At 40.3% G+C, this 17,432-nt stretch overlaps 3 protein-coding genes across 6 annotated transcripts; 1 reads left to right on the forward strand and 2 right to left on the reverse strand.

Moving 5' to 3' along the window:
• Positions 1-383: 383 nt before the first annotated feature.
• Positions 384-1,505, reverse strand: LOC120424794 (transmembrane protein 267). Its single transcript, XM_039589004.2, has 3 exons — positions 1,354-1,505; positions 813-1,139; positions 384-752 (listed from the first exon to the last, which is right to left on the reverse strand). The coding sequence occupies exons 2-3, from the start codon at positions 1,095-1,097 to the stop codon at positions 390-392; spliced, it is 648 nt and encodes a 215-aa protein (XP_039444938.1). The 5' UTR covers positions 1,098-1,139; positions 1,354-1,505; the 3' UTR covers positions 384-389.
• Positions 1,506-6,139: 4,634 nt separating this feature from the next.
• Positions 6,140-7,554, forward strand: LOC120424792 (transmembrane protein 50A). Its single transcript, XM_052710027.1, has 4 exons — positions 6,140-6,246; positions 6,297-6,484; positions 6,554-6,685; positions 6,864-7,554. The coding sequence occupies exons 2-4, from the start codon at positions 6,395-6,397 to the stop codon at positions 7,125-7,127; spliced, it is 486 nt and encodes a 161-aa protein (XP_052565987.1). The 5' UTR covers positions 6,140-6,246; positions 6,297-6,394; the 3' UTR covers positions 7,128-7,554.
• Positions 7,555-11,854: 4,300 nt separating this feature from the next.
• On the reverse strand, positions 11,855-17,183 carry LOC120424808 (chitooligosaccharidolytic beta-N-acetylglucosaminidase-like). 4 transcript variants are annotated; one of them, XM_039589025.2, is made up of 2 exons: positions 17,081-17,183; positions 11,855-13,606 (listed from the first exon to the last, which is right to left on the reverse strand). In XM_039589025.2, exons 1-2 carry the CDS (start codon positions 17,161-17,163, stop codon positions 11,893-11,895), a joined length of 1,797 nt encoding a protein of 598 aa, XP_039444959.1. In that variant the 5' UTR covers positions 17,164-17,183; the 3' UTR covers positions 11,855-11,892. The 4 variants fall into 4 exon arrangements, with proteins under 4 accessions (XP_039444959.1, XP_039444958.1, XP_039444957.1 ...); XM_039589024.2 differs by lacking the exon at positions 17,081-17,183 and adding an exon at positions 13,684-13,981; XM_039589023.2 differs by lacking the exon at positions 17,081-17,183 and adding an exon at positions 13,684-13,981 and having other exon boundaries at positions 11,855-13,624.
• Positions 17,184-17,432: the final 249 nt, after the last annotated feature.

The following is a 17,432-nucleotide window of genomic DNA, read 5'->3' on the forward strand; positions in this document are numbered from 1 at the left end:
TCTATTTACATAAATCTCTCTGCTTCTTAAGGTAGTGCAATACATCCACGGAACTTGCAACAGAGACCACAAAAGACCTGGGGGTCGTTAAAGTGGATTGCTTTGCTTTGCTTTTTTTACATCCACGGTAGTTGCTGGTGCGATTACCTCTGCAGTTGGCGCACCTGATGCGCGAACTCGTTTGTTCTGCGTTTATTCTCTAAGTTCACCTTGCAGTTACGCGAGTCGTGGTCGTATTTCTGGCTACGTTGGTATTGCTTGGCGTCCATCGCATGTTTTAAGTGAAAACGTCTGTCAATCAGTCAGTCAGCTTTATTTTTTCTTGATTCAGATTATGATACAGGATAGTTTCTTTCAGTTCAAACTCTAACAAACTATCAAACTCTACATCAAACAACCTCAAGAGGTTTATATTTCACGCCAAAGCTTTCCGTTCCCACCAGTTGGCGGCCGTGGCGTTGCTGCATCGCCAGCAGTTGTATCACGGCATGAGCGCACAGCTGCTCCAGCGCCAGATACACCCAATAGATGACCGGTGCCGTGCTATGGTTGAGGTACGGTGCCCGAAACCAAAGACCCCGTCGGATGGCGTCCCTAATCTGGTGCGTAAAGAATGCCACGAAACCAACCGAAAACCACAACGAGACCAGCAAACTGTGCTGGCATATTACAGCTGTGATCATTGAGGCGAACAGTGCCACGAAGATCATCGAGTTGTGGAGGAAGGGTCGGTGGGTCAGGCTGGTGGCGTCCTACGAGAGTTACAATTTACGTTAATAGTTCAAAAGCCTAAATAATCTTTCAAATATTACATCCAAATGAAACGATCGCGCTTCGATGAAGTGGTCCAGATCTATCCAAGAAGAAGCAACGAATCCGACAGCGATCAGCGTTATCTGGTCGCTTCGATCGAGCTGATCTTTGTAGTCTCGTACGATAATTTCGGTGACCAGTCCGCCGATCAGGGCATGTGTTATGTTGTCGATGACTGCTCGCAGCAGTGGAGGTTTCTGAACGATGGCACCCAGTTTGTCGCCGGTGATGCAAATCACCAGCAGCAGCAGATGTTCCAGGGCAAGTAGCACCGTTGGCGTCATTGTGGCACGGGTTTATGATTCTCATTCAGAATGGTGTTGGCACTACAAAAAAAAACTATCAATCGAAATTCCAATAAGAATTGACACAGATATAGGAGCTATCACTAAATTTATTCAACTTTCACCTCAGACTAATTTAAATAATCGGCTGTTGAAATTGGTTGGCCCAGTTTTCCTGTTTAGCACTATGCTAATCAAATCTCTTTAATACAAATTGAAGAAATTAAATCTATAACAATTTAAAACCTTTACTTACAGAATTCTGTCGTCAATAGCTTTTTCTGCAATTTTACATTATAAAGAATATTTTAAAAATCAAATATTCGTCATTTTAAATAAAATAACTTGCTAAAACTAAGTCAAATGCAACAGAGACAAAGAAAACAGGTGAGTGCTCTTGAAAACAAACAAACAACACGTACCGATCTCGGTCACCACAAAACAACTCATCGTAAACAAACCGCTGTAATGCGAACCTACCACCCTTCAGCAGTTTAGCGTCGCCATTTTGCACCCAGAAAATGGCGGCAGCACAGAAAATATAAATTTAAAAAATATTTAAAAACTTCAATGTGCAACTCATAACAACAAAATTTAAAGCATTGGAAACCCACAATGTTTCGTATTTTTTTTATTAAATAAAATAATTGAAACTTTTTTAATTCACTAATGTTGGCATATCAGCATTTTGACGTTCACTTGGGTCCTTAAAAGAAGCTTAGAGTGCTGATATTATTGTTTACAGCGATAAAGCTTATTTTTCTGAGTACAATGACCCTTTGTACGACTACAAAGAGTTTAAAATGGATTTTTAAATCAATTTTGAAAAATTAACCTCGCGGTCCTTCTTGACAGAAAAGGTCATACACTCAAACCCCGATGGTTTGACACTAACTGTTGTCAAACGAACGGGTTCACGTTTTAGTTTGACACCCCTTTTACACGGAGTTCACACACACTACCAACCGTTTATTTTGATAGCGTGCGTGAGCGCCGTGTAAAAAGTGACAGTTCGTCACTTTGTAGTTTGACTTTGACCAACCAACGGGGTACAAACTAAAAAAGTGTCAAACGAAAAAGTGACCAACCACGAATAAAAACCATTTCTGATAACTTTTATTCATTTTAATGCAAAAAAAATAATGACAAGACAACATTTTTTCGATGGATCAACTATGGTCCCCTTGGAACGAACTGCCAAGTAGGAACTTTTCTGTCAAGTAGGACCGCGAGGTTAATTTTTCAAAATTGATTTAAAAATCCATTTTAAACTCGTTGTGGTCGTACAAAGGGTCATTGTACTCATAAAAATAAGCTTTATCGCTGAAAACAATAATATCAGCAATCTATGCTTCATTTTAGGACCCAATTACAGCTCCTAAAAGGAGTTTTCAACTAAAATCGAGTGATAAATAACTCAGTAGGAATTTTGCCAGCAGATTTTTACAAGGATTTATATCATTATTTTAGCAAAATAAGTTGTTAAGATATTTGATGTTGAAACTCATTGGATTGAACTAGGAATGAACCAGGCCAGTGGTTCTCAACCTCATTCGAGTCATTCCCCCCTTGGCTAGTTTTTAAGAACCTCATTCCCTCCTTTGAATTTTCAACAATGTAATGTTTGTAGAAGTTTGTTGTATTCTTTCGCATCAATTTACAAATAATCAAAGCATTTCTTTCAACCAAATTGTATTGCCTGCTGGAATGGAATTGAAAATAACTTTTTGTTGCTTGAAAGAAAATAAAAACATTCAAAAAATGTCATTTGAAAACTCAATCATTTATCAAAGCTCAAAATTAAATGCTTGAAAATTGCAAAAATCTCAGAAATTTTTGTTAGCTCATGATATCGAATGAATTCAAAACATCACAAATATTATTATTGGCTCAGATTTATAAGAATTCAAATTGTTATTAATTTCCAAAAAAAAAACTGGTTGTTGGCACTCAAGAAAATTATAAATAGGAAACATTTTCAAGAACTGCCCATTTTAAAAGAATGTGAAAACTCACATGAGTTATGAATTGCGTACGGCTCTTATTCGAAAACTTCAACAAACATATTTCATAGCTTCTCATGTTTCAACCAATGAGAAAATTCAAAGAAAATGACTTAAGGGTGCACAGCAACGAAGGAAGTTGTTGTCTTCTTATTCCAAAAATGTCAAACTAACGGACCCAATCCTGCAATAACGGGATTGTAAAATTGGGTCCTAAAATGAAGCTTAGATTGCTGATATTATTGTTCACAGCGATAAAGCTTATTTTTCTGAGTACAATGACGACCACAAAGAGTTTAAAATGGATTTTTAAATCAATTTTGAAAAGTTAACCTCGCGGTCCTTCTTGACAGAAAAGCTCCTACTTGACAGCTCGTTCCAAGGGGACCATAGTTGATCCATCGAAAATATGTTGTCTTGTCATTTTTTTTACATTAAAGTGAAAAAAAGTGATCAGAAATGGTTTTCAATCGTGTTTTTTACCGTTGTACATAAAAATTGACATAGGGCTTTAGTACCCAATTATTCAAACTTTGTTGTAAATTACTTTGTGGACCTAGTTGTGGACAGTACTTTAGGGGATAATTAAAAAAAAATATTTCGATAGTACTTGTAGTGTCGAGGGTTCTGATCCCGGAACATGGCCTCTTACTTTTGAAGGAGGACCAAGAGGAGGAAGCTAGATTAGGTGGACATGACATTTCGGGTAATCCTTCAACGTAGCGGGACGTAGAGGAATCAGTTAACCGGTCCAATGCATTTATCTTCTTTGGTGTTTCAAAAGTAACTTGACCATTCTTGGCCGACGGAGCATGGTCCACGCTGAAGAAATGTCCAATTTCTGCCACTTATAAATTTCCCTTCGAAATTTCCATGAAAATTCTCACCGTCAAAATTGTTTGTGTTATGTTCAATTTGACATTTCTATTTGACAAAGGTTCAAGAATCCACAAACCCAGGTAAGGTCGCGTTAAAGTATTCACGAAATATAAATCAATCAACAAACTATTATAAGCTATTATTAGTCTATCGACCAAGTTGTCCTGCCCCTAGACGTGCCCAATAAACCAACATATTACAAATTACAAAATAATGCTATGTAATAGCACAGACAAACAGACGTGACTCTCCATACAAATTATTTTTGAAATCCATCGTCCTTAATCAACCCCACCAAATCACGGCGACGCCAGCGCTGCCTGGTGAGCTGATGCCGAAGCGCAGCCCAAACATACCAATACAAATCCATTACTGTCATGTGTCATGTCAGTGTATGCGTGAGACAATCAAGCCTTAACGAATGTAAACATCAACAGCTGACCGACATAATTTTGTTGATGCTGATCGTCAGTACCCGATGCAAAAAATAAAAATCAACGTCGAAGATGACGGTGGATCAGTTCCGCCAAATCATGCGGCAGCACCAGCAACGACGCACTACAACCGCAACGATAGAGATCAAACCACTGGTCCTCCCCGTTGCTTCCAAGTTCTGTCGAAGATTCCTCCTACCCCAGGTTTGGAAACATCCGCGGGAAACGTGTCCACGGCGCAGTTATGTTGCGCCAACAACAAAAGCAAGGCAAAGGTTCCAAAAAATGCTGCCGTTAAATTTATATCGAAACAGAACCACAGAAACTGAACTGTGGAAAAAAGATTGAGTGGTGCAACATCGCCAAAAGGCCAAAAGGACGACCAGCAGCAGCAATCTGAGCAGCAGTCCACGAAGGATAAGCAGGTTGCTCCGAATGAGATGACTCCTCCGCAGTAGCGGGTGCCTCAGCAGCAGCCTCGACATCGGCAGGCAGTTGAACAGGCCTACCGGGTTAAAATTGGGGCAAGAGGCTATGGCCAAGGCTGCCCCAACCTTTTCCTGCAAAGCCTGGATTGTGCTTCACCGTTAGATTTCCTAAATTCCATAAATTTTTGTTTTCTCATTTGCTGTCTCGCACGTGCTCACGCTCAACTTCATAACAAAAACACGCATCACACACACTGAGAAAAGACGGGTGAGCTGTCACGACAGCAGCGCCATCAGCGCCGGGTGAGTCGATGCCGAAACAAAATTGCATTTGAAATAACCGTTTTTGAAGGACGATGGTCCGGCACTCGAGTGTCCCGTCTGTTTGTCTGTGGTAATAGGGTGCCCATTAAAAAGACCCCCTGCTCCACAAGCGGAAAACGGTTTTTGGGTTATTTAAGCATCTGTGTAAATTTTGAGCGAAATTGGATGAGATTAACCCATTGATACCCGAGCCTAAAGTTGGTGAAAAAATGATTTTCATGCAAAAATGACTTATTTAAATCTCTAATAACTTTTCAGGATCGAGTTTTACAGCTTTGGTATGTTCTACAAAGTTGAAGAGCATTAAATTTTCAATAAGAATCTCACTTTTAGGAATATTTTGATGGAAATAGCGCACCGTGCAGATCAAACCGTATGAAACTTGGGATTTCCATATTTTTTTCGATTTTTTCCCATATAAACTTCACCTTCGAGTATCAATGGGTAAATGTTGACTGATTTTTCTCATATTTGGCCCATGGACAGAGTCCTAAAATAGCTCAAGAAACAATATTCAGCTTGTGGAGCGAGGTTTTGGATAAAAGTCCCATATTCTGGGCACATAACTGTGTATGATACATGGCTAAGTTGGATAAGAACAAAAAAAAACCGAAAAAAAGAGTTCAGCTCGTGGTTCAGGTCCAATTTTTTTTGTTCGTTCCAGACGGCCTGGATTCAATCCCATTCGTCAAGGACCTCACGCCTTCCATGTAAAACGTAGTGTCGACCTCAGTTGTAAGCCCGTTAGGTAATTTCATGTGTAGAAGTCTTCTTTTTATTTTAACTATTTGTTTTTTTTTCTATAAAGTACCGTTTTTAAATATTAGGATAATTATATAAAGTCCAACAATAAAAAAAAATATTAAGGTGAAATCAAACCTCACCAAAACAAATTGCTAGCAAATCACCCCAAATAACCCCTCAAGAATCATCAATGACATAAAAAAGAGTGCGTTCAATGCCGTTGCACATCTGACATTCCAGTCATTCGACAGTCATCAAAACACTTTCGTCAAAGTAGGGTGAACAGAGGCAGAAGAAAACAGTGGAAAAGGCAGTCGTGAAAAATTTATCAATAAAGGTAGAAGAAAAAAATCATTCAAGGAGAGCACTCTGCAAATTAAAAGAAAGTTCTTTGCTTTGAAGGCAGGACAGTCGCATAGGATAAAGTAAACTGCAGCAACACCTCGGCTCAAGGACAGTTCCGGACAGCAAGTCACCACAACAAAATGTCGATCATGGACAGAATCAGACAGTCATACTGGGTCGAAAATGTCCCCAGACGGAACATTATCGCGACCCTGGTGGCGTCATTCCTGGTAAACAACAATAATTTGATAATTGGATTAAATGGTCTTTGTGCAAATTATAATCTTTTTTCTTTGCAGTTCTTCTCCGGGTGGTGGATCGCAATCGATACGGCCTCGGTCCATCCAAAGTCGTGGGACTTTTCGTACTACATCTGTGGCATCCTGGCCACGATCAGCTTCTTCATGGTGAACTCGATCTCGAACGAAATGGTGAGTCATTCGAGGCTGCTACTGAAGCTGGCCACGAAAACTTTGTTCTTGCTTGATTGCTTATAAACATTGAAAGTTTCGATATCGAGGTCATGTTAAAATGAAAGAATTCGTGAACGTTGAACGTTTTAACTGCAACAATTTTAATATTCACTGACCGGAAACGTGACCATTTCAGCTGCACGGTGGCGCGGCCTACACCGGCGGTGTGATGGGCGAGAGCGGCATTAAGGTGTTCCTGTTCATCGGGTTCGTGCTGGGCTTCGCCTCGATCATCGCCGCCATCTGGATCATGATCGCCGAGTTTGCCGTCAACGATGACAAGTCGGACAAGGGACCGGGGTACGCACTGCTGGTGCACAACATCTTCATCTTCTTCTCGTCGCTGATCTACAAGTTTGGCCGCCACAGCGACGATCCGTATGCCGCGGGAATCTTTTAAGAAGTGGCGTTGGGTTTTTTTCCTGGGTGGCGTGAGTACGATTTTTTCCGTCTCAGTGCGTGTGATCACACGAACTGCATCTGCATCTTTCATTTCGAATAAGTTTATCATACCTACTGATCATGAATATCCAGTAAAATACAATGAAAACAGGCAGCGGTAAAGAAGATAAATATTCTTTTTTGTTTGGGTTTGTGAAGAGTAAAAAACAGAGTCAAGAGAAAATACCGCCGCAATTTATGCAAATTTTACAGTAACAGTAACAGTTAGCCGATAATCCCACACTCCAAACAAAGGAAAAGGAAGGAATTTATTCTAACAATGTACCCGTAACTATCCGAAATAGAGTACTTTAATTTTCTGGCATATGTATAAATTACTCATAAAGTATGTAATAAAAAAGAGCAACTTACGATATAGGTAACAATATGTTTGATTAATTGTCCGAATTAAGTTTTTGAAGCCTCGTTTGAGCTGGTTGACGTCCAGATCTTCCCTCCAGGGAGTTCTTGGATGACCCAAAATATTCAAATTTGAAATAAAATCACTCGGTGTTGGTCACTGAAGCTACCTGAAGGTATAATGTTAGTGAAAACATCAAAAAAGTCCTCCGTTGAGCAGTTTGACGTCCAGATCTTAGCTCTAGGGAGTCCTTGGATGATCCAAAATATTCAAATTTGAAGGTAAATGACTCAGAGTTGGTCACTGAAGCTAACTGAAAGTATACTGTCAATAAATACATCGAATAAGACCTCCGTTGAGCTGGTTGACGTTCATATCTTAACTCCAGGGAGCTCTTGGATGATCCAAAATATTCAAATTTAAAGTTAAATTACTTAGAGTTGGTCACTGAAGCTACCCGAAGGCATACTGTTAGTGAATACACCGAATAAGACCTCCGTTGAGCTGGTTGACGTCCAGATCTTAACTCCAGGGAGTTCTTTTATGACCAAAAACATAGACACTGGTTAGCAAATCACTTAACGTAGGTCACTGAAGCTACCTGAAGGTGTTCTGCTTGTGAAAACATCGAAAAAGACCTCCGTTGAGCTGGTTGACGTCCAGATCTTAGCTCTAGGGAGTCCTTGGATGATCCAAAATATTCAAATTTGAAGGTAAATTACTTAAAGTTGGTCCCTGAAGCTACCCGAAGGCATACTGTTAGTGAATACACCGAATAAGACCTCCGTTGAGCTGGTTGACGTCCAGATCTTAGCTCTAGGGAGTCCTTGGATGATCCAAAATATTCAAATTTAAAGGTAAATTACTTAAAGTTGGTCCCTGAAGCTACCTGAAGGCATACTGTTAGTGAATACACCGAATAAGACCTCCGTTGAGCTGGTTGACGTCCAGATCTTAACTCCAGGGAGTTCTTTTATGACCAAAAACATAGACACTGGTTAGCAAATCACTTAACGTAGGTCACTGAAGCTACCTGAAGGTGTTCTGCTTGTGAAAACATCGAAAAAGACCTCCGTTGAGCTGGTTGACGTCCAGATCTTAGCTCTAGGGAGTCCTTGGATGATCCAAAATATTCAAATTTGAAGGTAAATTACTTAAAGTTGGTCCCTGAAGCTACCCGAAGGCATACTGTTAGTGAATACACCGAATAAGACCTCCGTTGAGCTGGTTGACGTCCAGATCTTAACTCCAGGGAGTTCTTGGATGATCAACAATATTCAAATTTAAAGGTAAATTACTTAGAGTTGATCACACGGGTCCCCCACAGACCGTTATTATGAAAAAAAAATTTCCACCCAAACCAATGATTGGACATAGTTCCTGGGACCATTCTGCACCTCTGGGCCGAGTTTCAAAATATTTGCCGGCAGAAATTTCGAATACGGTCAGTTTTAGTGTTTTGAATGGAAATTAAGGGGAAATCGCATGTAAAATGCCAAGGAAAAGTTCAAAGCTTCGATGTTTTAACTCTGAAACGTTACTGGTCATAGTTTTAAGTTGTTGTTACAGGTAGCAGAATGATATAAAACGATTTACCGGACTGACTTAGCCGGATTAAGCCTAAGTTAAGTGACCTAAGTCTATAATTTACAAGTTTATACATAAATATCTAGTAAAAACTCCTACATTAGGCAATTTCAAGTCAAGGAAAGCTAGATTGCACAAAACTAATATAAAATGGGGTGACTTTGTACCAACAAACGACTAAAGATTGTTTTGATAAACTCGAATTTTATGTTAATTAATATATACAAATTTTGTAGATGGATTAATTTGGTCTATTTATGTTCCCACATAAACAATTTTGATGATATTGCTACGCAAATCTGCTAATTCGATTTAAATAAGGCCTGTTGATTTAAAGTCCCCGAGCAGACGGAAATAACGTGGGAATAACATTTTTTGATATTTGAAAATACTAGACCAATAACATGTTATGTTATTTATAACACGATTTGTTATTCGTCGTTATGATTTTTTTGTTATTGGATTGTTATTGTAATAACAGATTAATAACATTTTTAGTTATTCTTCGAACAAATCTTTGTTATTATTTTTTGTTATTTTAACAACTAATCCGATCATCCCAATAACAGTTGGAGGTATTCTTCCATAACAAAAAATGTTATTCCAAAGTTGTTTTGGCTTGCAACCAATATCAGACCAATAACACATTTTGTTATGATAACATAAACTGTTATTAAACTCTTATGCAAAAATGGATTTTTCAAGAAGATTCCATAACACTTTCTGTTATTTTAACAGCATTTGTTATTGAAATGGCATAAATTTTGTTATTACCGTCTGCCCGGGTCACCTTGAAGTGACAAATTTGAAAATCATGCGCAATTTTTTCTAAATCAATACAAAAACGAAACTATTGGCACTACGCCACCCGGGGCATGGCCTTCCTCTAACGTGGGATTTCTGCTCCAGCGCCTCTGACGAGACAGGAGAAACCGGGACCGACGTTTTACTTCACCATCCGATAGAAGCTCAGTGGATAAGGCGGGAATCGAACCCGCGTCTCATAGCATCATCGGGATCGGCAGCCGAAGCCGCTACCCCTGCGCCACGAGACCCACATCAATACAAACTGAATCTAAATAAAACAATCAAAATATTAGGGCAACAACTTTTGTAACGTGGCAAATTTTTTCCAGAAAGTACTTCAGCTATCATTTAGCCCATACATTTCTGTTGTCCTGTGTAATGATTATTATTAGAAAAAGTTCTTTGTCACAACTTCCTATAGGATTAATATTTCCAACCAATTATGAATTTTAAACATGTTTATCATAATAAAATATTGTATCCTAAAATTGTAATTGTAATTGTAAATTTATTGAAACGATATCCTGTTAGTTTACACTGTATATCAGGGCAAGGAGGTAATGTGGATATTGATATTGAATAAAGTGTTGTTGATAAAGTTTGATCATCGTTACAATTCATTGAAACATATTATTGATCAGCAAGTATGTTTGCTAATAATATATTCAGCAAAACAAAACGTATGCTTGCCCCACGTAAAAACACAATAACTCATCTACTCTTTTAACAAGCTAGGCATATCTTATAAAAATTTGAAAATAGTATAGTCATATATGTGTAAACTATTGGGCTTACAAATACTTACATACGATGAGCGATGTATGAATTGTATGTAAGTAATTGTAGTTGTAGTTTGTGTCCTAAAACTCTTGTTTTGTTCAAACAATAAGGCTAATAACACTAAAGCGTTATCATTTTTTTTAGTTTTTCGTGATTATCGGACTTTTTATGGCATTTTTGAAAATATTGGGAGAGTGCAACATAAACTAAGAACAATATTTGCAACGATAAAACCTTACAATTCAAGCCTATCGAGATTGTAGTTAAGCTATATAGCTATTATGCAATCGTTAAGTTGGTACAAAGTCACCCCTTGGCTCAAAGTCACCCCATTTTATATTAGTTTTGTGCAATCTAGCTTTCCTTGACTTGAAATTGCCTAATGTAGGAGTTTTTATTAGATATTATAGACTTAAGTCACTTAACTTAGGCTTAATCCGGCTAAGTCAGTCCGGTAAATCGTTTTATATCATTCTGCTACCTGTAACAACAACTTAAAACTATGACCAGTAACGTTTCAGAGTTAAAACATCGAAGCTTTGAACTTTTCCTTGGCATTTTACATGCGATTTCCCCTTAATTTCCATTCAAAACACTAAAACTGACCGTATTCGAAATTTCTGCCGACAAATATTTTGAAACTCGGCCCAGAGGTGCAGAATGGTCCCAGGAACCATGTCCAATCATTGGTTTGGGTGGAAATTTTTTCTTCATAATAACTGTCTGTGGGGGACCCGTGGATCACTGAAGCTACCTGAAAGTATACTGTTAGTGAAAACATCTAAATATGCCTCCGTTGAGCTGGTTGACGTCCAGATCTTAACTCCAAGTAGTTCTTGGATGACTCGGTATATTCAAATTTGTTAGCAAATCACCTAGCGTAGGTCACTGAAGCTACCTGAAGACGTTCTGTGAAAACATCGAAAAAGACCTCCGTTGAGCTGGTTGACATCCGGATCAAGTCTTCAGGAAGTTACTAAAAACCTAGAACATTCAAATTTGTAAGCAAATCACCCAGCGTAGATCACTGAAGCTACCTGAATGTATACAGCTAGTGAACACACCGAATAAGACCTCCGTTGCGCCGTTAGACCTATCCCGACTGACTTGGACATTTCGGAACATTCTAGACATCCCATCAAACTCACCCGTGAAACAAAACAATGTATTCCTCCAAAAACCCCTCCGCTCAACTGCGATCAATCGGACACACGCCCTCGTTCTGCAGACACCACGTCGGCTGCAGACTGTCCGCCCCAACCCCATTCTCCACCAGCCGTTCCCGATGGATCATCATCCGCGACTCGGCCGACTGCCACCGCTCCACCGGATTGGTCCACAGTCGCTCGGCCAGCGCGCTCAGCCGCGGCCAGAGGCGTGAATCCAGCGTGTGCCGGTCCGCTTGCTCCGTCCAGAGGGCCGCCTCAGATCCGAGAATGTTTGCGGAGAGTTGCGGGTCTACGGCGAAGAAATCGTTGTCGTAGATGTCCTGCCACCCGCTGTACGGGGCGCACCAGTTGAGACCACCCTGAACCCAGCCCGGGAAGCCACAGTCCAGGTAAAGCACGTCGTAGTTGGAGATGATGAGGCGGAAGCGTTTTTGGAGAAGTTTGGGTATGATGGGGTCATCGGCGGTCGTCCACGCCTGGATGATGTAGCGATCGCTGTCCAGGTACTGATCGACGTAGGGTTCGTCGGTGAGGCGGCTGGTCCACAGGATGATCGGTCGGTTATCCTGTAGGGATTTGTCGAGCCGTTCGAGGGCGTTGGTCTGGAAGTGGTTCCACAGCTTGAGGAAGTCGGCTTCTTCCAGGCCCCAACCTTGATTCAGCATCCACTGTTGGATGTCGGTGCTGGTGTTCCAGCAACTGATCTTCACCTCGTCACCACCCATGTGGAACAGGTCGGAGTGAGCGAACATGGCGTTCATTTCACGGTAGACATCCTCGAGCGCTTCGTAGACCTGTTCCTTGGTTGGATCGAACTGACCACACGGAGGTTCCTCGCAGTACTGCACCCAAGGTTGGTAGTTGAAGCAGCTTACGAGACCGGTCTTTTCCCAACCCTCACCGATGTGACCTGGTGCGTCCAGTTCCGGGATGATACGAACTCCTCGAACCAAAGCGTACTGAACGATGTCCTCGACGTCCTCTGCAGTGTAGATCTGCTTGCGTGAGTAAGCACCGAAGGTATGGAGAATCGGGTGCGATTTGATGACCAGCGGCCAACTCTGCGAGTCGGTAATGTGCCAATGGAACACGTTCATCTTGACCATGGCTAGGGCGTCAATAGTGCGCTTAATGGACTCCACCTCTACGTAGTGCCGTACAGTGTCCAAAGACAGTCCTCGATGAGGATAAGCTGGAGCATCCTGGATCTCAGCGCCTACCATTACCAGTAGATCACCGCTAAGATCATCGAACACAATCAGCTGAGCCAACGTCTCCAGACCATGTCGGGCTCCAAAGTAGTTCTCCGCCTCAATGGTAACGATCACTTGATCATGCACCGGTTGACCTACCGACAAACGGTAGCTCTCAACCGTGTCATGGTTCAACACCAATGAATCATCCTTAACGTCCAACTCAACAACCATCCGATAACCTCCAGAATTGGCCTCTTCTCCAGCAAGCTTGTTACCCAACTGAACCCGGAAACGCTCAGCACTCAAATCCCAATACCCCTTCAACGTTCCCGATGACCTAAACTCCACCGACCTCCCATCAATCGCCACCAACCCATTCCCAACACTCACCGACCCAGTTGGTTTCGGCCAAACCGTCCCAAACGGTTCGCTGCAGTTCAACCGGCACACCTGGAGACCCCAAACCTCCTCCTGTCCTGTCTCAATGGCCGTCTTCACGCAACGGTTGTCCACGCAGCGGTAGCCCCACACCGGATCGCTGAAAGATCGAACAAAGCTTGAATCACTACGAGCGTTGAACGAACGTTAGTGTTAGCGTTTGCGCTAAGAGGACACCTTTGCTCGGCAGCTTCCGATTCGGATTCATTGGGCGTTTTGTGGATCACAATTATGTACGCTACAACGGTAATGACGATCGTGAGGGTGAACCCCAAGCTGATTTGGATAAACACGGAGGATTTCATGGTGAAACGCTCGCCTGAACCTAGCCAAGACGAGTACTGAGCTCGGTCAGGAACGGTGTTCTACAGCGCATAAAAAGTACTCGAGATTAGCCGTTACAAACATTGACATTGTCGGGAAGTGGTCCAGTAAATCCCCCCCATTGGAAGGTAAGAATCAGATAGTGTAAGGAAATACTGAGCTAGATTTGCGCCACAGACAGCTGTTTTCTAGGTCGAACATCGGGGGTATGAATCAGGAAAGAAACACTTCAATTTATTATCTTTTATACATAACAAGCCTTACCCGACAAACTTCGTTTTGCCTATTTTTTCGTTTGTTGACGTTTTTTGCTTTTTGCTTATTCAGCCTCCTGTGATCAAAATTTGATTTTACGCAACTTTTCCCATGCAATTTGCAGATTTTCCGGAATCGGTTCCAGAGTAGCCAAAGTGTCAATTAGTTAGCGTAAGAACCTTCCTTGGGCTTATACGAACCCAACGCAACAAAGAGCTCCTCGATCCGACGCTCCGTATTGAAATGATTCGCGTTCGAACAAAACCATCGAAATTTTTTATATATATAGAAGAAGATTTCATTTTTTACACAATAATTTAGATAAAATTACATAAAAGAGAAAAAAATAAAATTAAGACTCAAAACTGTATTGTTGTTTGAACATTTATGATTAAACCCAATCCTGTTCACCACATCATATTTGCGGTTAACTTTACGCAGTTGGCCTGGCCGTTGAGAAAAGAAGGATGTTGGAAGTAATCAATAATGTTTCACAGAAAAGAATTATGTAAGGGGTTACATTAGGGTGGTCCCAAATTCCAAATTTGAGCTCATTCTGACCACGGGAACCCCTCCTTCTAATCGCTTGAAGTTTGTATGGGAAAAATCGTCCAAATTTCTGGAGAAAACCAACTGTTTCTGTTTTTTACCTGTGGCCCCGTCCGTTTGACAACAGTTGGTGTCAAACCATCGGGGTTTGAGCACAGACAAACTGACGTGAATCTTAGTTGTTTTTTTCAAAAAATCCATCGTCCCCACAAGAAAATTCAAAATTGGGCTGCACACTAGCGCGATCTGCAGTCCTGTTGCGGAAACCTCATCGTTTCAATAAACCACCATAAGAGTGTACCCTCTTCCGCTTATCCGATTAAGCGTGTGCAAAAGAAAAACGACGTTTGTTGTTTGTTTATGTAATGAAATGTTCGAGGTTAAGTTTTTTTAATCAGACAAATTATCGGGAAAAATGCTGCCAAAGTTCCACGCGATGGCGTCAAAGAATGCAAATTAAACTGTTGCTGCACCAGAAACATTGCATTATGGTTTCCTTTTTCGTACGGCGTTCAGCAGAAGATTCCACTCCGCGATCCGGACCAGACATGAACCATCATTTGTACAGGGTGAAAAAGGCAGGTCAAAAGGGCTTGGCTGAAGTGGACAAGTACAGGAGGAGCTAGGGAAGAATACTTTTGGGTTTATTTTAAACGGAGTGGCGAAATTAACGTGAATCTCAATAGGAATATTTTGCTTTCGCAGTTGATCATACAAAAACAACAACAATGCTGAGCCAAGGCTTCCCGGAACAGTTTCCGCAGGGAACGGTCCAAGATTTCAGAAGGTAAAGCTGGAGCAATGTGGATTAAAAAATCTCCCAAAATAACAGTTATTTTAGTTTATCAAAAACTCCTGTATCATTTCACAGCAAATTTTATTCGAATTTGATCGAAACGATGTTTTAATGTAATTTTTTTTATGTTTTTCACAAAACCTCGTGCTTTCTTTCTGCTGCAACAGCAATCAAGTGGCAAAAACAAAAATATCCCGCGCTCACACACACAACCAATCAATTCAAGAAACGTCAAAGTGTACGGTGGCGACATCATTCTCGATTGTGTCTCGTTGCGGTACTATGGCATCCATGTTGTTTGCTTGTTTGAATTTGAATCGACCGTTTTCGTTGGCGATGGAACAGAAAAGAGTTTCACGTCTGTTTGTGTGCTAAAGTGTCGAAAAATCGATTTTTGGTCATATTTTGGGTTTCTATGTAAAATTATCATTTAAACCCAAAATATGACCAAAAATAGATTTTTCGACACTTTAGCTCAATTCTGAGGGCAGATTCAAATTCAGCGGGCAAAATTACACATATATTTGGACAATTTTCGAATTTCGTTAGGGTGGTCCCATATGGTTTTCCCTTGAAAATCAGACTTTTTCAAATGAAGATATCTAGAGTTTTTTTTGATTAGGTCCTATAAACATATGAAAGACAATAGTTTATTGGTCCTTTTCAAAAAAAAACTCTGGATATCTCGAGTTTAAAGAAAAACACCCCTGAGATTTTTTCAGCATTTGTAGTGCTGGATCTCGTCTTTCAAATGCAACCTGGTGCTTAAAATTTGGCTTGCGCCTTTTCGAGATATTTGAGTTTTAAAAAGGCTGTAACTTTTGACCCTTAATTTCAAATTGACTTGTCAAAAAATAAAAATGTGTGTTTTTTAGAGCTCTAAAAGTACCTCCAATATCACTTTTCTCTAAAACTTAACCCTGAATTTCCACGTTCAAAAAACTGATTTTCGAAGGTTTGCTTAGATGCTTTCTATAAATTTGGTCGTAGAAGGCGTAGATTACGAGATAAAATTTTGGTGTCTTCGACAAAGTTGCTTGGATTGGCAAGCCCAACAACTTTCTAGAAGACAAAAAAAATCCCAAAAATAATCCTGAAAAGTTAGATTTTCAAAATCACCCTAATCGTGAACCACCCTAATTTTAATTCAAGCCAAAAGTTGCTCCTTTTTATTTATAACAACTCTTCTGAAAACACTAAAGCTCCAAAACTTCACCATTTTTCGGAAAATCCGTTTTCCACCTAATTTTGCGATCTAGACCACTGTGCATTGAAATTTCACAGAAATCAATGCGGCCAGTCCTACTGCGTAAAGTTTACCACAGTGAGGATTCATTGAGCTAGTTTGCATGAATGCACGAACATCAGTACAAATCTGTGTACAGGAAATTATTAGTTGGGAGCACGCTAAAAAATGGTGGTACGCTTGGGATGGGACATTGTATTTCAATAAATGCCCTGGTTTTGGGAATATAACTTATGGTCATGAGTTATAGTTACGTTTTGGCTCTTCTACAGATGAGATTTTTTGGAAAAAATGTAATTAAAAAAAATTTAGCACTAAAATCAAATAATAGACAATCATAAAAAAAAATCAATTAAAAAACCGCCAGCAAAAATCTGTCGGAAAGAATAATTTTTACTATCTACCTGCTGTGATGGCTTGCTTCCGTCCAAGGATTGATCGCTGTTAAACCGATTAACAGGAAAACTATTTTCCATGGTGACTGCATCTGACTGTTGGCTCTAATCTGAAACAAAGCAGATGATACATATTGCATTTCCGATGGTGTAATCAAGCAATGCAGATTGATACTTTTAATATTGTTCACAGAATAAAAAAAAATGTGATGAAAAACTGTCAGTATTCAATCCACTTGTGTACATAATATTTAACTTAAATCCAAATTACCATTACCATTCCTTCGGACAAATTTCACCCAACTGATGCATTGATCCGCAGCGAGTTCTAATTTTAAGTTCAAATCTCGCCATGTGATTG

The sequence above is a fragment of the Culex pipiens genome, chromosome 3 (assembly GCF_016801865.2).
Source record: "Culex pipiens pallens isolate TS chromosome 3, TS_CPP_V2, whole genome shotgun sequence".
Classification (NCBI taxonomy): Eukaryota; Metazoa; Arthropoda; class Insecta; order Diptera; family Culicidae; genus Culex; species Culex pipiens.